The sequence below is a fragment of the Anguilla anguilla genome, chromosome 9 (assembly GCF_013347855.1).
Source record: "Anguilla anguilla isolate fAngAng1 chromosome 9, fAngAng1.pri, whole genome shotgun sequence".
NCBI classification, from domain to species: Eukaryota; Metazoa; Chordata; class Actinopteri; order Anguilliformes; family Anguillidae; genus Anguilla; species Anguilla anguilla.
This window is the reverse complement of record NC_049209.1, coordinates 28213413-28237435: the sequence shown is the minus strand read 5'-3', so window position 1 is coordinate 28237435 and position 24023 is coordinate 28213413. Positions and strand designations below refer to the sequence as shown.

Sequence of the window (24023 nt, the reverse complement as noted above, 5' to 3'; positions counted from 1 at the left end):
AACCTTAAAATCTTTTAGTGCCATGGAGAAGATACCAGTGTGCCGGGAATGATTTACTCTCACTAGAACTTCATCTTCTAGACAACTGAGTCTAGTGAGCAGGTGGAGGGCTTGAGTTGGAATACTACTTTCCTGAGCACTTCTCTATCAGTGGTTCATAGTGTGTTCATGCAAAGGCCTGTCAAACAAAGGTGCGCACATATCATTCTTTATATCTTGTTTTATACTCAACCTGGTATTTGTTATCTTATCAGTACAGCGAATTCATCACATCTTGATGTCAAGGTATTGTCAGAGAGACAGAAATCCGACGCTACCACCACGCTGCTGAGAAATGTAGTTAAACTAGTAACGCTGCTACTTGTAGTGACGCTACTGCCCAACACTGGTTAGTGGTATTATATAATGTGGATATTTCACACCGTAAACTAAGCGTTAGTAGTGTAATAGTTTTTGTGATGCATGCAACAGTGCGTTTACATGCAGTTGAAATCGATTAGTTTAAAGGAAAGTTTTGCGCCCCACCAATTTTCAGCTCACCAGTCGTCGCATTTATATGCTTTACAATGGGCAAAAAGCATATTCCTTTTTGGAGAGATTTTGGATATGTTTCTAAACCCCTCGCTATTTTAGACCACTGTACTGACGGAAAACTTGTAATTACCACTTGAAAATAAAGCAACAGTGAGTTTCTTGAGTAAAAAAGATTGATTTGTAGTGAAATTGTCACGGTACGGAGGCTAGGACCCAGGCGCAGAGTGGGAAAAAACACGAACTCAAAAAGGGAAAATTAACAAAGACTTTACTTACACGACAGGGGACAAAAAAAAAAAAAAAACAGGAGACCAAAAGGCCACGCAGGGCACTTCCAAAAAACAGAAAACTCAAAATTCAAAACACACACAGAGCAGAACACAGGTAGGACAGAAACCAGGCAGGAACTAACAGGCAGAAACACACAGGCGGAAACACAGTCACACACACAAGCAGGTCAAAACACAGGCAGGCAGATACATGTAAGTCCGAAACAAACACTAGAAGGAAACAAACACAAGGAACCAGCACCCGAGTCAAGGGGACAAAGAACTTAAATAGACAGGGGGTAACAAGACACAGGTGAACTCAAAAAACAATCAAACCAGAAAAGGAGGGGATAACAAGACACAGGTGGGAACAATGATAGAATAACGAGACAACAATAATACAATTAACAGGGGGGAGCAGGACACAAAACAGAAGTGCCGCCATCTGGTGGCCCAACAAGGGAAACACAGACAGGAAAACACAGAACCATGACAGAAATAATTCTGTTGTGATTTTAGCAATGCATAATTTATACGTTTTTGGTGGATTTGGAGCTGAGTACACTGCTTAGTTTTTGCTTCATAGATCTTTAGTAGTTCTACATATCCACCCTTAGATTTTATGAACTTGCGGCCAAGACGTTTTTGATCCAGGACGTATACTTTAACCTGCTGTATATATGCAATCTCCCAGTATTTCATTGCGAACTAAAAAATAGAAAATTCATTTTAGATTTTTTTGACTAGACAATTGCATTTGTGGCAATTTATTTCTTCCAAAATTATGAATATAAACTAATCTAAGCTAGTATTGTAAATGGTACAAATGTCCTGCTTCATTTAAGTCATTTTTCAAGTCTGTGTGGTGTTCACATCTGGAGTTATAAAGCTTTAAATAGGGTACCCCCTAAATGGGCAAGGGTTGGCCAGATTTGGCATGTGCGTTAAGGGTTAATTGTATTTGTTTTTTCGGATCGATTCTGAAAGTTTGTTGCAAATACGGGGCGTGGTCAGCGCTCTCATCGTATTGATCAATGAAATCGATTCTGAACGTTCGTTGCAACTACGGGGCGTGGTTTGCGCTAAAGTGATATGGGGGGGAAATGACGCGAGGGGACAGATAAGTCACGCGACTAGTACAAGCAAGCATCACTTGTCTAGCGCAGGTATCCAGCGCGTTTAATCATGTCTTCGGTGAGAATACCTGTAGGTAAGAACTGAATATCAACTGTGTTTGTTTGCTGTTGTGTTAGTCTATGTAATTTCCTCTGCGATTTTGACCACAAAGAAGTCTGTTGCTTTAGTTTTTCTCTGAATTCAGACATGGAATTTGTTCATTGAAAGTTTGCATTTGGAATCCCATTGCTTGTTAATTGATGGAGTACGGGCAAAATCGGATGGCGCACACACCGTTCACTCTCCATTCACTCACACCTATGGGCAGAGTCTCCAATTAGCCTACCTGCATGTCTTTGGACTGTGGGAGGGAACCCAGGATCTTCTTGCTTTGAGGCAACAGTGCTACTCACTGCACCACCGTGCTGCCCTGCGTGTGTGTCAAGGAACCCAAATGCATGCAGTTGTAAAGAGTCTTTTAGTGACTACCAGATTGGATAGTTTTCATATAGCTAGCCTGCATCTGTAAAGACTGTATCATATGGAATTGCATTGAATTGCCTTACTTAGTTAACTTTTAAAGCTATTAAGACTGTTAGATGTACCCTGCGCCACGTTAGTTTGTACCCCAACGTCGGGGTTAAATGTAACACTTCACTCTGTAGGCTACATTTTGGTCAGATTGCTAGTGAATAGTATGTCCTAGAAATTTCATTGTGGTGTGTAATCCTAGCCAAGGGATGTGGGTTGTTAGACTACTTGCCATTTAATTAGTCTGATCGTTGGCACGCTTGATAATAAAGGAAAATTACTAATGAAAACAGGTTGAGATCGATTAGTTTAAAGGAAAGTTTTGCGCCCCACCAATTTTCAGCTCACCAGTTGCCGCTGAATAAAACGTTATGTGGGAAATAGAGTACCGCGAAATGAGCGACCGTGAGCGACAGTAAGGCAGATTCGTCGGAAATCGTTCAAAATAAAAGTCTGCCTGCGCGAAAGCGAGAAACGCGTATCTCAAAGTTTATTTTCTAAACTAGCGACGTTTTGACGTGTAAAAAATTTCCGTTATAATTATAATGCCAATTAAAAAGGCAGTGTATAAAGCTTTTTTTATATTTCTGCCATGTTGATTCTTGAAAGTGCAGTAAGTCTAAATATGACATACCACGATCTTGCTTTTTTAGGAGAATATAAAACTGATTCCAGCATATTTATCATAATTAATTGGTCATGTTACCACTGAGGTGTTCTAACGACTCTAGATGATAGCTTACTGGCTAATTGCTATAGGATAAACTGTGAGTAAACTGTGAGTTTATCCTATAGCAATGAGTTTGTTAGTACACAATAAAATGTCCAGTGCTAATTCAACTCTAAATAGATAACATTTGGACCCACATTCCAGAGTCAGACCAAAAGTTATCGGTTAAGACTAGAATTAACAATGGACATTTACTGCATACAGCCCTTCACTAAATTGACATGATGACAAAGATATCAAATAAACATGATAGAAAATGTTGTGGTTCAACTAAACAGTGTATTCCTCTCTACTGCTAGTATAGGTCAATGGATCGTGTATATCAGGCTCTGCTACCTCCCCTGGACATGTTGTCTCAATGATATGGGGGTGTTTTGAAAACCTTGGACCGTCCACTCTTCAGATATGGTGTCACATATCAAATAAGCATCATAGAAAATGTGGCTGGGGTTTGAACATGCAGTACATAGGGCGCAGTCCGATTTTTCCTTAATTAATTTCATTTTGCTGAACGTGATAGTGGTTTTATCGTTACTTGTAATTTACATTGCAATCAATATATTTATATAATTTATAATGATCAGAACAAAGCGGTCTTTACACAGAGCATTAACCCCGGGGTATATGTGGAGCAGAGCCGGGTCTGATTTCTGTGTAAAGGTGTAAGCCGGAGAAAACTAAATAAAAGAATACGGCAGTATGGATTTAGCGTTGCTATTTTATTACGCTTCCTCATATGTTCCTTCAGCCTCGATGCCCCTTTTGATGAAATCTGCTTTGTTTTTGTTTTATTCTTCTTGTTCTGATTGCTAATTTAACACCCAGCTCCGCTTTATTCTCGAACAGTTTAGCTAGCAAAACCAGAAACACCAGGGGCAACACTGTGCAAGGCAGTAGTTATATCACAAAACAATCATTCACGAGAAAGACAATGTTTATTGTGCACGAGATACATAATTGCACGAGCCACAGCGAATCCCGCGGATTCTTCTCTGCAGTGTAAAGATGTTCATACCGGGCAAAAGGTGGATAAAGAACGTCAGTGGAACTTGATAATCGCTAATTCTACCCCAGGTCTGCTACAGCATTTTAACCCGGGTCGGCAGTGTAAATACAGCTTAAGTTAGCCTAATGTTAGACAATGAATGAGTATGTACATAACGTTACATTTATAACAGCCATTTTTTATTCAGTCAATAAATTTTTTTACAGTTACCGTGGCCAAGGTGCCAAATGACTGACGTCACACAGCGACACTGTTTGGAAGTGAGGTCCAAAAACACACCTGCAATTACCGCTTCTCGCCATTGGTACCGCCAAAGAGAACGAAACCGAAATCTTCGAGATTGTAACTTTAAAAAAAAATGTGTCTAATTTCCTGTTTTCATCCCATTTCCCTTCTGCCTGACAGTCAGGCACGCTTGATTGCTGTGAAACATGGCCAATCTGCTGCTGTTGAGAACTTTATTACATTAAGCGTGTCCATTCATTTGTGGTATGGTCACATAAATGTCCAGTAGTCCAGTCCATTTTAAGCAGGGAATTTCGCTTTAAATATCTGACAGACAATGGTGTGGATCTAAAGGCTGGATATTTTGTCCAGATATGATATTAGTGTATTGATTTCACTTTCATGCCAATAGAGCTTTCTATACAATTTGGCTTATATTTTTATGTGATAGTATGCCTCTTATCAGACCCTAAAAGTAAAACTCACTGTTTACTGTGCTGACAGGGAGCCAGCAATTGTAATGAAGAAACAGTGCTCAGTTGCAAAACGTCTGATTGGATCAGCTGTTGGTGTCTGGTGGTGGGATGCTGACTTGATCAGATCTTGATACCTATGGGTCAACACCCAGCCAGATCCAAAGGTTAACCCAGTGTGATACTGTATGCTTACAGAGCAAATTCATTTCCTTGATGTACTCTTTTGTCTTGATTGTATCTTTATTTGATGACTTGGGGTTTTGCTTTTATCTTTTGGGTATTTAAGGGGAAACATGGAATGGTTTGGGAGACTCGTCAACACGCTTTAAATATATGCATATAACCATCTCACTGCACACACAATTTGCACCATTGTATATTGCCATTCTTAACACACTGTACGATAAACTACATTCATTTTGACCTCTCATTCCTATTTGACTCTTACCACCTGGCAGTTTTAAGGTCCTAACATACACATAGAACTCAGGATATCTGCACCCTGTAGTCACATGTTCGCATCTTCCAAGCTAGACAGCGATTTGCATAAAGCCACACTACTGGTGGACAGCAGTCTCCTCCGTCTATGCGCAACTGTTTGCACAGAGGAAAGGTAAAAAGGCTATTTTGGACTCAGATAATTGAGAACATTAAATTAATGCCGTTCCAGTCGCCCCGGGGAAGACTACATGCGTTCCTTCGCCACTCAGATACTTGCGCTTTGGTTTGAGGAGGGGTTTCTTGCAGTTGGTGACCTTGGTGTATTTGCAGTTGTATGTATGGACGTATGCAAGTTTTTCTGTTTTAGGGTGTTTTTATATTCTTTAAGAGCTTGACAGGACTTCAGGTGTAAATCTGAGTTGTATGTTTGGTTAAGTTTTTGATTTGATAATGTTGAATTGAATTGATAATGTAGGGTTTTGAACTTTTTGTGCATTCAGTTTTAAACCATTTTTGATTTTGGTTCAGCTTTTACTTTGTTTGCTGTATTTGCTGCTTTCTGAAAAATATAATTGATATTTGTAATGGCTAGATTCAAGCCCGCTCTGTTTTGATAATGAGTATTGATGGACATGTTAATATAGATAGTTGACTCAGTTGATGTTATTGCTTTAGTGAATTCATCTGTGCTTGTTTCAGCCCATCGGTATGGTTAAGTTTGTACGGATTACTGGGCTGTGTGTATGAGTTTCTGGATTCTCTGATTCTTTTCTTTTCAGAAATATACTGATTTTATTATGGTCTGAAAGGGTTTGTTCCCTGACTGTGAATGCACTGATGGAGGCAGGGTCCATGTTGGTGACAGCATAGTCACCAATGCTTGTCGATGGCCGCGCTGTTTGCTCTGCTGGTTCTGGTCGTCTTGTTGCTGCGGAGGCCATCTTGTTTCTCTCTCTCAGCAGGAACAGTAAGCAGCCTGGGCTCTGGGGAGGAGCAGCACAGCAGAAGTGCTCTGGGCCTGCCGTGTATCGCCCCTCTGGTGCGGTCGGTGGAGGAAACACCAGAGCCCATTGAAACCACCGTCCGCGGGAACATCCCAGCCTGGATCAATGGCAGCCTACTGCGCAATGGCCCGGGCAAGTTTGAGTTCGGCAAGGAGAGGTGAGCAGAGCGGTGATCACGTGCCCATCCTCCCTTGTCCCACATGGGCCATACAGTGTTTTTAAATTAGCTGGCTCTACGTGTGCATGTTTCAATCAATCAATCAACCATCCCATCAATCTATCTATTTATTTTGTCTGTTATTTTGATCAATTGGTTAAACTGTATAATGCACTAAGAACATGCCAGTGATGTTCTGCATAGTATTCACTTTGAGCACTAGAAAATGTGTATGTGCAGAAGAAGGCTACGTTTTATTGCTCCTATCGGGCTCATGCAATAGACAGCATGTTCCCTTGTGTTTATAATGGTCTGCCAAATTAACAGGTAGTTCTCTCTGAATAATTTGGTACATCTTGAAACACTTTTCATAGTTTCATGGGAATGTTGTGGGGGTGGGAATTTTGCCACTGCTAGTTTGGTGTTGAGGTAATTTATTGTAAGGAGTTGGTGTGTGTGGTCTTTATAATAAGGTTAGTTATATTTGTCCTCTTGTTGTCCTCAGAGCACTACAACAATGTTCTGCTTTTGTACTGGTGCTCTTAAATACCATGTGTTAGTCATAATGAACTTATATCCTGAGCCTGCCTGAGGATGGGCCCTCCCTTTTGAATCTAGTTTGTTTTAAGGTTTCTTCCCATCTATCATCCAAGGGAGTTTTTCCTTTCCACTGTTGCCCTTGGCTCATGAGTTGGGGTCTGTTGTATTATGGCAAATGTATTGGGAACTCATCATGTAAATGCATTTGATTTGACTGAGTGTGCCCACATTCTGACATTTCTGCTTCTTCCAGCTTCAGCCACTGGTTTGACGGCATGGCCCTTCTTCACCAGTTCAAGATGGAGGGTGGCCAGGTGAGCTACAAGAGCCATTTCCTGCGTAGCGACAGTTACAAGTCCAACAGCGAGAACAACCGTATCATGGTGTCAGAGTTTGGGACCCTCGCCATGCCGGACTCCTGCAAGAATTTCTTCCAGCGTTTTCTGTCCTCCTTCGAAGTGCTAAGTGAGTCTCCATGCCATTTGAGGTGGAGTGAAACTCTTGGTTCATTGGTCACATTCATGGGGGGAAAAAAGTAGCTCAGGGAATTTTTTGCAGTGCTTATGAATTCATATGCATTGTCACCATTCACCAGCACAGTCATGCCAGTAAAAGCAGCATAGCAAAATATAATTATAATTATAAATATAATAATCCCACCTTGGATAACAGTAGCTTTCTGGCCCACCCTTCACTCTACTGTATGTCAGTAATTTTGAGTTCATTCTAGATAACACTCTTGCATTTATTATTATTATTATTCTATCTAAAAAACATAACATCTCACTGAGAAGATCAAGGACAGGAAGGCAGAAATGTAGTATAATTACCAAACTAGCTTTGTAATCCAATGGTTGCAGGTTACATTCTCAAGGTAGGGCACTGCTGGTGTACCTTTGAGCAGGGTACCTGAATTTCTGCAGTGTACATCCAGCTGTATCCTCGTTCCAGCAAAGACTTAAATGGACACACTGAGTGTAGAATATACAGATGCACCAGTATGCAGTGAACTATGAAATTCTTGACTCTGCAGATGGATAGCTCATGTACTGTAGGGGACAAGTTTGTGGTTGGATTTTATGGAGTATGTGTCAGCCATAAGTTGTCAAACCCATTTTTAATAACCATTTATTCCTCCCTCTGTCTTCTGGAGAACCCACAGACAACGGCAACATCAATTTTGCCAAGTACAAGGGAGACTATTATGTCACCACTGAGACCAACTTGATGCACCGGGTTGACCCTGAGACCCTGGAGTCAATGGGGAAGGTACCTATCTTAATACTTACAGCAGGAATCAGCAACTCATGGTCCTCGAGGGCTGAGAACTGCTGGTTTTTCACCCTCCCTTTGCCTGGGAGTCAGGTGTGAAGACAATCTGGCCAATCAGTAGCACTAATTACTCGGGAGAAAAGAAAACCAGGGCTGGATTTGGATTTGAGGGCCAGAGTTGATGATCCCCGACTGATCGGAATTACAGGGGAAAGGGTTCTTTTTTTTCATGGCCTCACTGAATTTGCTCTTCCTCATACGATATTTACACTACTCCATAGTGCATTGGAATTATTCAGTGTTGTCACGATTCCCATAAATAAACTGTGAGGAAGCCTGGTCTTTGAATAGTTTATTCTAGTCCATGCCATTATGAAATTTCTCAAACTGGCTTTGAGATCTGACAATGTCTAAACACAAGCACTGGAGGGATGATTTGGAGTGTCCGTTTTGTAGTGGACGTTCACTTCAGGTTCAGTTCTGATTGGCTAAACTGTTACACAGCTGATTGTAAAATGTCCTGTTGGTTAGCAGTGAACATGATCACAAAGTTATCAATACTGAGTCCTCTCATAGAAGGCAAAAAATAAAAAAATTAAATCAACTGACCAAATACTTTTTATCATAGTTTCTATCCCCTTAGGTTTTATAAATATGTAATGATTGAAGGAAATTATGGTATGATTGTGCAGGGTCTTCACCATACTCATTTTTTGTAGCATTTGAAATCGTTGTTTTCCTCATTTAGCCATATCTTTCTTTTTTAAAGGTGGACTGGAGCAAGTTCATTGCTGCCAATGCAGCCACAGCTCATCCCCACTATGACCCTGATGGAACGACATACAACATGGGCAACTCGTACACCTTTAAAGGTCTGTGACATTCCTTCATTATCCCATTCACTGTCTAAACTTTCATGTGTGAACAAAGCATTACAGCCTTTAGAATTTGAATAAAGTTGGGTACTTTTTTGCCTGAATCTCTGGGGGACCTTCAGTGTCATGAAAAGCATATGCTCCCTTCCTGATTTTCCTCTGTTATTGCATATTTGTCACACTGAATGGTTTCTGGTCTTTAGACAAATGTAATATTAGTCAAAGGGAACCTGAGTAAATGCAAAAAACATTTTGAACATTTTATTTAATAAAAAAAGTTGAATGCCCATGTCACCCATGTGGAAAAAGAATTGGCTCCTTAAAAGCAGCGATAACTGCAACCAGTCGCTTCCTATAATTTGACATGTCTTTCACAATGCTGTGGAGGAATTTTAGTTCCAACGAATTGGGGGGAAAAAATGTTTTTGAGCATAAACTACTTATTTCAGGTCCTGCCATAGCATCTTTATTGGGTTCAAATCAGGAATTTGAAACTTTCATTTTATTTCCTTTCAGCCATTTAGATGTGGACTTGCATTTATAAATAAATAAAAGTGCCATCCACTCCCCCATGGCACTTTTATTTGTTTAATTTATTTATTACTATTATTTTATTTTATTATTTATTTATTAAATACCATGTCCTGTAAGTTCAGTGTCTTTGTCTTTTCTAACTGTTTTTAATATCATGTACGTATCTGTAGTGTCTTGTCATTCTTCTATCCATTTTAATACCATGTAAGGTGACCTTGAGTGTTCAGAAAGGTACCTGATAAAATGTATTTTTGTTTTTTGGATCATTGTCTTGCTACATAACCCAATTAGGCTTCAACTTCAGATCACAGACAGATGAATGCACGTTCCCCATAAGAATTTTCTGGAAGAGAGCCAAATTCATGGTTTCTGCAGTAATGACAAGTTGTCCAGGTCCTGAGGCAGTAAAGCATCCCCACACCATCATACCAACAAGTCAAACATGATGGTGGTAGTATGATGTTCCTATTGTGACATGCTGTATTTGCTTTACTGCATTTATAATTGGACCTGTACTGTCCAAAAAGTTCCACTTAACTCCTCTGTCAATAGAATATTATCCCGAAAGGCCTGGGGATCATCCAGGTGCTTTTTGCGATCAAGTGATCAATGGGTAGAGCCAAAATGAACAAACCATATTTTCTTTACGAAATATGGTTTGTTAATCAATACATACAATAAGTATTTAACACAATGAGAATATTAGTGATGTAAGATTGGATGTCTTACCGAGGCACAGGAAATAGAGAGTAATGGAGCCTCATAATGCGTTTACTCTTCGGCCATGACAAAACTAGCAGTTGACTGTGGCTCTGATGCCACTATTTTTGAAGGGAAAGAAATGGAGCAATCAGATTGCCAATAATGAAACCAAACCCTCACCTCATCTACAGTTAATTTATTCTTATGGAACCAACCCCTTGAAACAGCACTGCAGTTGTGCTAATCTCAGAGTCACAGAATTACTGAAATTGGGTTGGACACACTTTGCCAGTGCCTTGAGTTACCGTTAGTGTTTGTCAGTTGCGCCTTGACTGCAAAAATAGGCCCCTCCGTTTCCGATGTTAGAGATTGATGCTTGTTCTTTTGCAACTAGCTCCAGCTCTCCTCATTCTCCTTAATCTTTTTGATGTTACCTTAGCAAAGGTCACTTTTAATAAGAAGCTTAATTTCAATCAACTGTGACAAAACCCATCCTTTTCCAATTAGTCATTTAAAAACAACACAGGGCCCTGAAAGCAGAGAATCCTGGAATACCACACATTATTCTGCTTGGACGCAAACCAGATCTGGATCTGATATGATTCTCAGGGGCCTTCTATAACATCATCCGTGTGCCTGCGGGGAAGGCTGGGCCATCCGAGACACTAGAGGGCGCTAAAGTGCTGTGTTCCATACCGTCATTGGACAGGGCCAAACCCTCTTACTACCACAGCTTTGGTGAGTGTTCTGCTGCCACTGGTCCACATCACTCCCCTGTTCCCCACCGATGATCTTTGCTAAATCATTCAATAATACAGAGGGAAACAAATTTGGTATTTACTGTACACACTGTACTTCATTGACATGCATAGGTGGATGTGTTCATAGAGTAGGCCAGATCCGTACAATAACATTCTTCTGGCTGCCCTTCAAATAATTATTGGGCTACACGTACATGCCATGATATACATCACCTACTGTATGTACTGCTTGCCTTTTCCTGTTTTTGGTCAGTTAGCCTGTGCAATCCTTTTCCTTTGTCATCTGTAGTTTATTTGGGTTCAAGCAACATGCATGTGACGGCTACAGAGCGAGCCGCACAGGCAGGTCGCCGCGCTAAGCCCAATTCACCCCATTTATCATACATTTCCAAGTACATTTATACATATCATTTAAAATAACTCACCACACGGTTTCTGTTTTTCACAATCCTTTATTTACTTTCGTTTTATTAGTGAGTGCACGCACTTACAATTAGTTTAACGTTAAGTTTACGATAATGTATTACCTGCGTTTAAGTTTCATTCCTGCAGACGGGGTTGCGGGCGGAAACAAGGAACATTTATTTGTTCCTAGTGGAGGGGCCGATAACTCCACTGCATCCCTGGCCCGAGGGGACCGCAGGACCCATTGTCATCTTAAAATTATTATTAAAATGTATTTATTTTTTCTTTTAAAATTATTAGTCAACAAATGAAATACAAATATGATCTATTATGTATATTTTGTTGTCATTCCTCAGATATCTGTAATAGCTATTTTACATATTCATGTCACCTTTTTTTCTGTATTTTGGTGCTGGCCACCATTATATAAATGAGTATTTTGGGCCCCTTGGTCTGTCTTGTTTTGGGGCGCCGAGGTGTGAGTCTGTTAAGCCAAAGGTTCCAGAATTGCTAATCTGCTGTATTTTAGATCTCTGTATTTTAAGAGGCAAGAGCAGATCTAGAGACATTTGTTATTTAAACATTTGATACTTCTTTTGTTTTTTTGTGCCCTTTTTAAGTTGTAATGTATACCTTTTGTCATATTTTACTATTGTTGTTTTAAAAATATTAAAAATGCTAAAAATTGCCTCTGCTTTGCTTTTGCAGCTGCATAAAAAAATCAGTGGTGAAGATGCTTACAGTACATGTGAACTGTTTCATCCAAGTCCTGCAGAAAGGCAGTCATGTTTTCTCTAAACCACAACACTCAAGGGCTGAAGTGGCTTTCACAGTATCTATTAAATCACATTTCCACCTTTCCACCAACTCTGATCATGACAGTTTTATTGTGTTATTTTTTAGTATGCTGACAGTTTTTGACCAAATAGCAACTAAATGTTTATGAAGTGTGTCACTGAGTACAAGTTCAGAATGGTCAATATCCACAACTAAAATGCTACTCTATGCACAAGACTTTAAAAATGACACCCTTTAAAAACATTGAGGTTTTATGGCCAAAGATTAAATGTGATCTTGCATTCTGCACAAATTACACATTGACTACCTTTGGTTGTAAATAAATAATTAAATAAATAAAATAAAATGGAGTGGTACTGGGATGTCTTGCGTGACATCATGATAGGCCGACTACTTGAATAACCAGTTTTAGACTGAAGGGAACTTTGACAAGGTGGACTCTGTTTTATAAGTTTTATAATCACACTAATATAACAATTTCTAAAAAATAAGAGTTCAATTGGTTCACTTTTGAACAATTATACGCATCTTGAAAATAGGCTTATACTTCTTTGCAACTTTTAGTACACCAAGTATTCTCAAGTAGGCTGCAGAAATTATACTAAAATACTTCACTAGTAGTAAGCCACTAGTGCTCACTTAATGTTGAGTTTTATTAACTAAAATGTGAGCCAGTTTAGTCACAAATATGTCAGTCAGACTAGTTAGTTGGCCTATATTTAAAGTGAACTTTTTTTGTAGTCCACAGTTTTTCATTTTTGTTTTTGGTAAGGATGGTTTTATGGTCTTAAACACTCCATGCTATGATGCTATTATGCACATACTGTTTTACTAAAAGCATCCTTGAGAGTTTTTGATCATGGGTGTGTTTGAGTCCATCTTGTGGTTCCTGCTCTCCTCTCTCTCCTCGTTGCACTGTGTGCACACAGTCTAAGCCTATATGCAAGTTGTGCAGCTGTTTTCTGGCAATCGCTGACTCAGGTTTTTTTGACTCACTCTGACTGGGTCGGGTCGGACTTGAATTTTCAGGCCCTTTGAGAACTCTATAACAGTTACTGTCTGTATCAGTAGATGTCAGTGTTCAGCTATAAGTAATGGTCAATACCAATCACAGATAGCACTGTACTGCAAGGGGTTGCACCACTACAGTAATGAGGCTTGCTTCATGGCCTGATCTTCAATAATCATGATGCAAACACACCACAGATTGTGAATCAAAGAAAAGCTTTACCTTCTTTGGTAAATATGAACACGTCACTCCCTCGAACCAGTGTAAAATATTTTGGCTGAATAAGATTACTGTAATCATCTTGCCAGCTGACTTGCTTATTTTTCACTTTATTGACAACAATGTACATTAAATTTTGTTACAGCAGTTACCTTGGATTATCTGAAGTATTTGTATGAACCAAGGTGTATTTTGTTGATTGACTCCTTGAGGTGGCGCTTTCCATTTAGAGGGTTATTCTACATATTAGGCTAACTACGAAATTATGCAACATCTGCATCTAAAAGCAAAAATGTTACGTTCCACAGTTGTTAAAGTTTATTGCTATTTGCATCTAATGTACATGCTCTTAGCTAATTTTTAGTTTAAAAAAGTATAAAGTATGAACGTTCAGGCAAGACTTGTGAGTCTGAGACACACTGAACAATAGTGTTACAGTGATTACATATTTTGTAGGACTACTCGGAAGTTCCTTCCGCCATGAGTTTCCTCTATGGCAAGCCCTTTTAATATTGAATAGCTACGCTTGCGCATCCATAATTACATTTTAGATGTCTACAAATGCATTTTGACTAGTCATGATAAACTAAATAAAAAGCAGAGCGTGCCACTAACTTTTTACTTTGATATTGTTCTCCGTTAGTCGACATCTTGCTATTTTTTTGGTGTATGTCCTCCTTCTATATGATCTGCAAATTGATATTTCTATGGACAACGGACAAGCTTCCTACACAGGTACCTACATTATAAACCAAAACATGTATAGAAAGTGATCATAATATTATACGACAAATGTTGCTTTCTTTATCCAATAAAGACTTGAATCCATTTCTAGCATTATTTCTCATCTTTGCGTCCCTCAGCAGAGAGAAAACTGCATGCACAGCTTGGGGGCTGCAGTTGAGCTGGATGCTTGCCACACATTCTGGCAGTGATGACTGTTTTTCTTTTTGCTGAGCTGGTATTAAGACCTGTGAACTCCCATTGACGTGGGATCAGTCTGTACTGCTTCCTGTGCCCGGATATCCCCATTTCTTCTGACAAGACACTTGAGTGGCTGCGTTTCCTGAACAACTTTAAAATACAGGTCCTTTTCATGTTGTTGTCAGCTCATCGCTTGTTCTGCCACAGGATGGAACCCATCCATTTTAGGAACTGGTTAGGAACAAACTTAGAATATACAATTTCAGCATCAGTGTTCCAGAGCAAGACTTTTCATGCTTTATTCATGGTTTAAATATCAGATATTTATGTGGTAACTTTAAAAAAATTATTTCAGAATGCAAAGTCCTTTTGGTGTCTTAATTTTAAAATAAGCCCAACCATTTCAGCTAATGAATAATCTTCTTTCATATACAGTTTTAGTTAAAAATAAATGTAGCTTGTATTTATTCCATTACTTACAGCGATGGAAAAAGACATTTCAAAGATACTGCAATCTCAGAAAATAAAGAAGGACTTGATATTATACTTTCTGTGTGTTTCCCTACATGCAACCGGACAATTTTGGGTGTTTCTGACTTCCATAATCAGCTGGCAGCTATGCTTCAACCCAACCTAAAAGGATGTCACTGCCTTTAGGCACTACTGTCATTGACACACTTCTGCTATTGATTTGTGTTGGCTGCTGAAATTTTTAATTGAACTCGATTAATATTCACAGTGCTTTTCAGTATGATTACAGGGATTTTATCTCAAATATGTTTGCTTTGAACACAGAAAAAGCATGTGTGAGTACCTTAGTTTGCTGAGAACCTCTAAATGTTGTTTTGAAACCCTCATCAATTAAGATGAATTAAGCACTTAAGTAGGTTTGGAGCCTGATCATACAGTACAGCCAAGGAAGGAGAAATATACAATATAGACTAGGCTACATTACAGATGCATGTTTAAAGGACGAAGAAATGTAAATACAGCGCTTATTGTCTTCTGCCTTTGTCATTTCATGCAAATTCAGAAATGTCAGTTTGCTTTTAAAGGGAGTCTACACTGACAGTTGGTTACCTCACTGAATGGTGCTGGCTGACATTTCTACCTGGATGGCCAGCCACCACCTGAAGCTCTACCTCAACAAAACTGTGCTGCTCTTCTTCCCATACAAGACCTCCCTACTGCGTGAGCTCTCAATCACGGTTGATGGCACCGCAGTGACTGCCTCTCACTCTGCAAAGAGCCTGGGGGTGGTCCTGGATGACCAGCTGGACCTCAAGGAGCACATCTAGGCAACATCACGGTCCTGCAGATTCCTTCTGTACAACATCAGAAGGATTCGACCATGCCTGACTACACACTCTACCCAGCTACCCGTCCAGGCTACGGTGACCTCCCACCTTGATTACTGGAACTCTCTCCTTGCAAGCCTGCCAGCTTGTGCCATACAGCCACTACAGATGATTCAAAATGCCACTGCCCGACTCATCTACAACTTTCCCAAATTCTCCCACGTCACTCCACTGCTGCGATCACTCCACTGGCTACCGGTTGCTGCCAGGATCCGGTTCAAAGTCCTGACCCTCGCCTACACTGCAGCCAACAGGCCCCTATCTACTTGCAGGACATTATTTGATTCTATACGCCTGCTTGACCACTCCGCTCTGCAGCAGCAGGGCGCCTTGTACCACCTCCCATCCGAGTAATGGGATCGCAGAGCTTCTCCACCCTAGCTCCCCAGTGGTGGAACGAACTCCCCCTGCCCTCTTCGAACCTCTCCCTCACTACCCATCTTCTGCCATGGTCTGAAGACTCATCTCTTCAGACTATACCTGGACTAACTACCACCACTCTGTATATTTCACTTTAACCCAGCCCCCCCCCCTCCCCCTTTCATGACACTCGTTACATGTACGCCCATTCCAGCACTTTTTGGTAATTTGTATTTGTCCTAATATTGTAGCTTGTTCTTCTGCCTAGTTGGCTTGGCAGAGGTTATGTCAGAATAGTGTTCAGTGTGTGAACTAAACTGTGTTCTTGGCTAGAAATAGCTGTACAAAATAAGTCTTGTATCTTATTGAACCTGTGTTTTGTAGTTGTCCATGGCCATGAAATGCACTTTTGTACGTAGCTTTGGATAAAAGCGTCTGCCAAGTAAATGTAAATGTAAATGTAAAATGTAAAAATGATGCACTTACTAGAAGTAAAACAAGTGGGTCGACCCTACGTAGGCCTATGTAGCCTAGTGTCAACAACACAAAGTTTACAGAATGAATGAACGAGTATAGTATGGAAGACTAAGCAAGTAAATACAACTTTGATCGAACATCTGGGATACATTAGCCTACTTAAGAGTAAGGGCAGTAGCGTAAATGTGGGGTTCCGTGCGACCATTTTGGTTAGAATGCTGGTAATTGTCCATCCACTAAACATGTTCGATGCGACAAGTAAAAACACCCCGAAAGAACAATTTGTCTCTGTCAAAACTGCAGCTCGCCTATAGCAACAGCTTCATGCTCTGGAGAGTGCACTCTTATTAGTTGACAAACACATTTGTTCCGTGAGTGACTGTGTGCTCTGCGTATGGTTATATTCTTTCAAAAAATCTGTATTTCGTCTTGAAAATAGAAGGTTGTGTTATAACATCCACTATTTCTAGTGATAGCAGAGATCTATCGTTTTCTTTCCATCATATTATCGTCAATTCAGTGCGCGCTTTGTATGCTCACTTTTGAAGGTCTGTTATGTTATAACTGGGACAGCTTGTTGAATAATAGCGAACTTTAAGTTGCTACATTTGGTCCATTCACTGGCTTTAGTTTAGTAGTGTGTTCCTGTGGTCTTCAAAGCTGTTTTAGGCCTAACATTTCAAATGGCGTTAGATTTCGAGAAATTTTCTGTTACACCAGGCATTGTGCTGGTAATGCTTTAGTGACAGCCAAGCTTCTTCCACCCCACTCACTTCTCGTTCCGCTGCTCGCCGCCCGAAGGCGCTCTTAATCGCACGAGATCACTCAAGAACATAACACACAAACATGGCGACGCGGCAGCCGCACAAGATGCCGTTCCGTGCACTTTTTACGATATTTTTATTACATGCCGTAGTTCCCGGTTGTTTTTCTACACTTCGGCTACACAAAGACGAGCGTTTTATTCTGCCACAAAACAGGGGTTTTTCTTGGGTGAACGCAGATGAACAGCATCTAGGAATGGGTACCGAGGCTCCGAAGCAAGCGTTCCAAGGATCGAGAGAGCGTAGAGCGGCATCGCAAATGTACCAGCACCGTAACCGCCGTAGTGATTCAGACTTACCGCCGCTCAAGGTGTATGGAAAGGTAAGGTTTTGTTGTTACCCGGTGTTAATTTTAACTTGAAACGATACTTTTATTCGTTATAACTCGAGTTCAGATATCTTGCAGCGCTTCCGTGATGAGGAAGCTTAGTTAGCTGAAGTAGCCAGTTATTGAATATGATGGGAAGGTTGCAGTTTCTTAATGTTGGCTTAGGTAGTCGCAACCAGTGTGCTATTCCACTAGCCAGCTAGCTAGTAAACAGCTAACGTTAAATGACTTCGAACAGCAATTACTTGTCTTAAGTTAGCAGTTAACTCAGATATTGCATCTATCAGGTGTTGCGTCTGTCAAGCAACCGAGCTGGCGGTGTGTTGTTGGCAAACGTTGATCACTGCAGCCTCTAATTAGAAATAAACAGCCAATTAGTCTTTCGACTACAGCCATTTACTTAGTTTGTAACTTCACTTGGGTACGTTGGCTCAGGTGGTTAAACTAATATTATGTACGGTTGCCATCTGAAGTTGTTATTAGCTTGTCACAGTTGATGGTCGTTAGCTATCCGGGATACAGCTAAAATGCACAGGTCACGGAGTTTACTTATTTTAGCTAGCTAAAATTATTAGCGTTAGTTAGCATAGCTGAACTGAAATATGTCTACATCTTGACTCACCACAAAAGACTTGGCAACTTTAATAATGGATCATTACGCTTCCGTGAAAAAAATGATAAGAAGGAAAACGGCTTGTTTGAACGACTAACTAACTAGACCTAGTCTAATTCACTGACTAAATGGAGAGCTAGCAACATATTCCAGCATGTAGATGTGTAACTTGGTCATCGCACAGTTGATTGAGCTAGGTTGTACTTAATTTGAAGTTAGCTGATTTGGTGTTTGCTAGCTGCCTTTGATGGATTATATATTTTACGAAACTGGTTTCCGACTTTTTAAAAGATAACAATGATGTGCACAGTACTTATGCTATACCCGATGGCTTCATTCGCGAAATTCTGTATTTGCAACATTGAGACAATTGAATAAAACCAACTAGATATATTACTTGTTTGATACTCTGCCCGAGCTAGCGAACAGCAACGAGGAAAGAACGGTGAAGGATATGTTGTGCAATTCCCCATGTGACGATGAATTTTCATCACACAGACGAGTTAATTTGCCAAACAATTGTTCCTGCTGTGTCATCTTGTGGTTTTGGTGATTTTCGAAACCGAAATAGGTACATAAGAAATTCAAGGTCTGCTGTGCTTTAAAGATATCGACATGCACCAATTTAAGGACCTACGTCGTGTAACCCACACACAAACTGTATTCGAATATGATTCCCTATTTTACGAGTTGAATTTGATCTCGACCAAGGTATTATCTGAAATGTGATATATCCTGTTGCCCTTCGCCACGCCCCACGATGTTGTCGACTGTAGTTTCACAACACAACTGTTCAATGTTTCATCCCCCCCCCCCCCCCCGCAAAAAAGTTTACTCAACTTACGCAGCTCCCTCATTTGAACGCACGATAGATTTACGTTTCCTTTCTCGATTTATATTAAATCTAGATATAGGTCCTCAACAATTGCGTGAGATTTGGGAAAGTTTCTGAAGCAGCGTGTTTATCCATTTTTCATTACGTGAATGCATATGCATGGCAACACATTACCATTTTACTTCAGAGAACCTGCTTGTTGCCCATTGCCTACGTCATATACCCACTTTGTTTATTCTTTGGGACTCAATTACTTTTACCATGGTATGATTGTTGGTGCCAGACCTGGTGGTTCCAGCATCTCAGAAGCGGCGTAAACTGCATGAATCCATGGGTCCATACTGCCTTGTCATTAGTGCAGGCTGGTGGTGGTGTAAAGGTGTAGTGAATGTTTTCTTGTTAAGACATTAGGCCCCTTAATGGAAGCTGAGCATTATTTGAGTACCACAACATGCCTAAGCTTCGTTGGTGACCACATGTCTCTTTATGACCACATTCAACCATTTTTGAAATGGATACTTTCAGCTTTTTGATTTGCCATGTCACGAAGCACACATCATCTCAAGCTGGTTACACAAACATGATGGTGACTTCAGTTTACTCCAGTGGCCTAAACGGTGCCTAGATGTCAATGCAGTGGATCACCTTTGGGATGAGGTATCCAACATGAATGTGTGGCTGAAAAATCTACAGGAACTGTGTGATGCTGTCAAGTTAGCATGGACTAGAATCCCCAAGGAATATTTCCAGCACCTTGTTGAACCCAGGCTGCAAGGAATTCAGGCTCTTAAGGAGGCAAAACGGGGTCCTACTTAGAACTAGACAGGTGTACTTAATAAAGTGGTCGCTGGGTGTAAATTGAATCCCTGTTTTTCTTCCTGTAATGAAATGAGTAATTGCAAGGTGTAGTCTGAGCCCTTCATAATGCTAGGAACATCAAGGTTGCTTTTTAGGTTTTTACATTTTGTTCAGGTAGTTGACCTATTGACAGTACATTATTGGCCTCTTGTCATTGTGCTGAAATTGATTTTTTTTTTTGCACCATTGTAAGAGGAAAAATGTTTGAGTGCCAAACCACGTGTCTTGGTGTTTCTCTTTTGCAGTGATGTTATGACAGTTCTTTCCTGTTAGACCTGTGTCTGTTAGGCTATCCAGGGAGGAGATACCCATGTGTCATCCCGTATTACCTGTGGCACTAGATTTAAAGGGCTGCCAAGCCAACATGCCTTTTCCCCAAGGCCTTTTTCCAAACCAGAATTGTGTAAAGAAGATAATTTTGGGGATAGATTTCTTTCCATTTGGAGTTGAAATTGGCATGTGGTACATTGAATAAAGTTTGATTTCATACCAGAGAGAAAGTCTTGTGGCAACAGGCATGCTATGGAAAGCTCCTTTGACGATACTGGAATATGAATTTCTTTAAAATCTGGCTGTACAGTATAAGGCATGTGGAACTGGACTTGAGGTTGCAGGTTAGGTTCCCAGGTGGGGCACTGCTGATGAACCCTTGAGCAAAGGTACTCAACCTGAATTGCTTCTGTAAATATCCAGCTAAAACAGATAAAAGCAGTGGTTAGATATATTTGGAAATCCACCATTAATTGTCCATGGGTGTTGAAATCCTGTTATTTATCTGCCAAACTGAGTTTGTCTGTGAAAATTTTCTTATAGCAGTGATTGTGTGATTATGGTGCCCAGAACAGAATTGCGAAAACGCAATTGATTGTTGGGCTGATTTGTCTCTTGGTCCTTGGAATGTTCTGTTCATGTTGCATTTTATACTTTCTGTTTTGCAAACAGGAAGCAGATTCTTTATGCTAACATTTTGCGCTGTGTGCCAAGCAGCCTCTGTTAATGTTGTGTCTCACAGTTCTTGTTCATTAGAGTAGTAACATGTGACCAATGGGGGGGGGGGGGGGGGGGGGGGACAGCAGTATAGCAAAATAGTTAGGGAACTCAGCTTGTAATTCAGAGGCCACATGTTTGATTCCCAGGTGGGGCTCTACCACTTGTACCCCTGAGCAAGCAATTTAACCAAAATTGCTTCAGCAAGCTGATTGAAGTGTTGTATCTAAAAACGCAAGCTGTGTAAGTAATGCTGCGTAACTTGTAAAGTAATACAAGACCACTTTTGAAGGCCTTCTGTGGAAAAGCTTGATTGTTACTTTGCACAGAAGTGGGGATTAAAAACACTTCAGACCTAGACAGTACAGGAATTTGTTAAAATACACAAAACTACACTCACAATGTAGAGGCCTGGCTTTGCTCTACTGGAAGAGGGCCCTAGCAAGCATACTTCCCAAAAAAGTCCTTCAGTCCTTCTTGCACGCTTGCTTTTAATGCAAGCAGTTCAGTTACCAGCAGGTACTTCAGGTAAGTCTTCATCACAGGATGTGACACAAAAACAGTTAGTGGTTTAAGTTGGCCCTGATAATTCTACCAGGTACAGAATTGGTTGAAAGCAGTTTGAAGACATTTGTCCCTCTGACACTTAAAGACATGTTTTGCAATCAATAATTTGGGTATAAAGTTCATGGTGAAGCTTGACCTTCATATTCATTTGAGAAATACCTTCCATGTTATGTAGACCTGTGTGTACTCTTCATTTTTTCCCATTCATAATATGGTCACTGGGGGCAATCTGACCAAGGCAGTGAAAGCTAAATGCCCAAATGTAGCCTAGATGTCAATATCTTAAAGATACCTGATATCATTTCTGCCCTTTTTCTGCTTCTTGCTTGTCTGTGTTTTTTGTAAAAATGTGTCATTAATTAACCAGCGGTGTTTGAATGCAAGCTGCTCTGCCTTAAACATAAACACACCTGGACATGCTGTGTTGGTTAACAAATGCAGAGAATGGGAGACTGGAATGGATTGAACACACACGCACGCTCACGCACACACAGACACACATGCACTCACACACACACACACACACACACACACACACTGTCTGTGCTCATGCACACACACACACACACACAGCTTAGCTTTGCTCAGCCTACTCGGTGTGTCATTGAGTTTAGACTGGCTGTCTCTCTCCTCTCATAGCGAAGCAGCTCAGATCTCACCAAACCAGTTTATCTGAAATAAAGCTTGTTGAATTACTGTTAGGGAAATGCTGCTTTTTTTTAACCTTAAACTACCCTCATTCCACAATGACTTGCGTTTCTCAGCAAAAGTGTAATAATGGCATGTGTCACAGGGACGATGAATGGCTTTATCCCTACCTATCGATCGGAGCATGACTAAATAAACACTAAGTACAGTCTGAGCTTTTTGCAGTCTGAGAACCTGTAGAATGTACTGAAGTGTGTGTAGCTGAGTGTTTTGCATGGATGCTATTGTGTATGCATATTTCCTAAATGTGTGGCAGGGTCCTAAAGCACCAGTGGGAATCTGTTTGCATATTGTATGTTGTGAGTACAAGTGTGTGAGTGTGTGTACATGTGTGCACAAGTCCTTTCTGTTCTGATTGAGACATTACATTACAGATATTTAGCATTTAGATGCTCTTGTCCATTTCCCAGTGCTGGGAACCTGCTTTGAGTAGGGTTTGGTCAACAGCTACGGAATGTCATCAAACAGAACCGGTTACGTAAATACTTGTGCCTGCACACAACATTATGACCTTGCAGAAAAAATATTTACATACACACACATAAAAAGGCACCCCTTTCCCCACCACACCTTTTGAGGCACTCGATGCAATTCTTGTTTCTTCAGGGATGTGAAAAGCTCTTTATCAGTCAGTGAGGTTCTTAATCAGTTATTTACCTGTGGTAATGGGCATCATAGTCCTGGCTCACCCCTGTCTGTTTCCCCAGCTGAAGGTGACCCCGCTGTCCTGAAATATCCTCACAACCGGGGCCTGTACCACGAAGCAGGATTACCGAGTTAGCTGGATAACTGCACTGCGTAAAACCCAGAACCCTCCCAAATCTGGAACATCGGCTGAAGTAAAAAGAGCTGTCCCGGCTTTTACTCAGTGTATTTACCCTGCTTACTCTGTAAGCCTGCTTCGTGATACAAGCCCCACGTCTCTGAATTGACAACAAATACATGTCATTTTTTCTGCCATTTTGCCCTGATTCTGATTTGGACCACATTCGTACGTTGTTCAAATCCAAAATCAAATCTGATACCTGGCCTCATAACTTGCATCTTGCTTGTCAAATCTGACTTTTTGCCCTCAAGTACTTTAAAAAAAAATAAACACTCCCCACATGACACAGTGTTGACTTAAGCCACCATTTCATTGCTGTGTTTAAGGGACATGTGGCTTGCCCAAATGCTGGCCATTGTATGGACAGACGCCTGGAAGGACTGGATTTGAAAAGCAAGTCCGATCTGAGCATCGAAGCCCGTCTGACACCGTTTTTCGTTGCTTCGCCTCCCTCGCCGTCTCTCCTCCGGGAGTTCTTTAGGCCGTGCTCGTCCTGCGGTTTTGCCGCGGGCTGCGTCCCCGCTCAAAGCTGGCGCTCTGTGCTGATCTGTGCTGTGCGTGTTTTGGCCTCGCCGTTATTGGCCGTGCCTTCGCGTAGCGCTCGGGGCGGAGATACGGACGGGCAGCCAGGCTCTGCTGCGAACCCCTGAGAGAGAGAGAGTGAGAGAGAGAGATATGTTACCTGGTGGCCGATGGAATTGGTTTCAGCCGCACCTGCCTCCCATCCCATAGGCCCATATGGCAGGCATATAAA

At 40.9% G+C, this 24023-nt stretch overlaps 2 protein-coding genes across 3 annotated transcripts in view; both read left to right on the top strand.

The window, feature by feature from the left end:
* The first annotated feature begins 1893 nt into the window (after window positions 1–1893).
* On the top strand, window positions 1894–13310 carry LOC118235864 (beta,beta-carotene 9',10'-oxygenase-like). Its single transcript, XM_035433729.1, has 7 exons — window positions 1894–2013; window positions 6288–6489; window positions 7283–7494; window positions 8183–8298; window positions 9071–9173; window positions 11022–11150; window positions 13306–13310. Exons 1-7 carry the CDS (start codon window positions 1989–1991, stop codon window positions 13308–13310), a joined length of 792 nt encoding a protein of 263 aa, XP_035289620.1. The 5' UTR covers window positions 1894–1988.
* A 4234-nt stretch (window positions 13311–17544) lies between these two features.
* Window positions 17545–24023, top strand: part of LOC118235119 (sortilin-related receptor-like) — a 75323-nt gene continuing 68844 nt past the window's right edge. The window contains exon 1 of one of the 2 annotated variants that reach the window (XM_035432157.1): window positions 17545–17869. In XM_035432157.1, the coding sequence (XP_035288048.1) occupies window positions 17570–17869 (300 nt within the window). In that variant the 5' untranslated portion in view covers window positions 17545–17569. The remainder of the gene's footprint in view (window positions 17870–24023) is intronic. The other variant, XM_035432156.1, reaches the window with a different exon arrangement.

Bases quoted from the DNA above. Each gene is read 5' to 3' on its own strand.
- LOC118235864 (XM_035433729.1), top strand. From the start codon at position 1,989: ATGTCTTCGGTGAGAATACCTGTAG. The intron at 2,014-6,287 runs GTAAGAACTGAA...TCTCTCTCTCAG, and splicing joins TTCGGTGAGAATACCTGTAG to CAGGAACAGTAAGCAGCCTG. The intron at 8,299-9,070 runs GTACCTATCTTA...TCTTTTTTAAAG, and splicing joins CCCTGGAGTCAATGGGGAAG to GTGGACTGGAGCAAGTTCAT.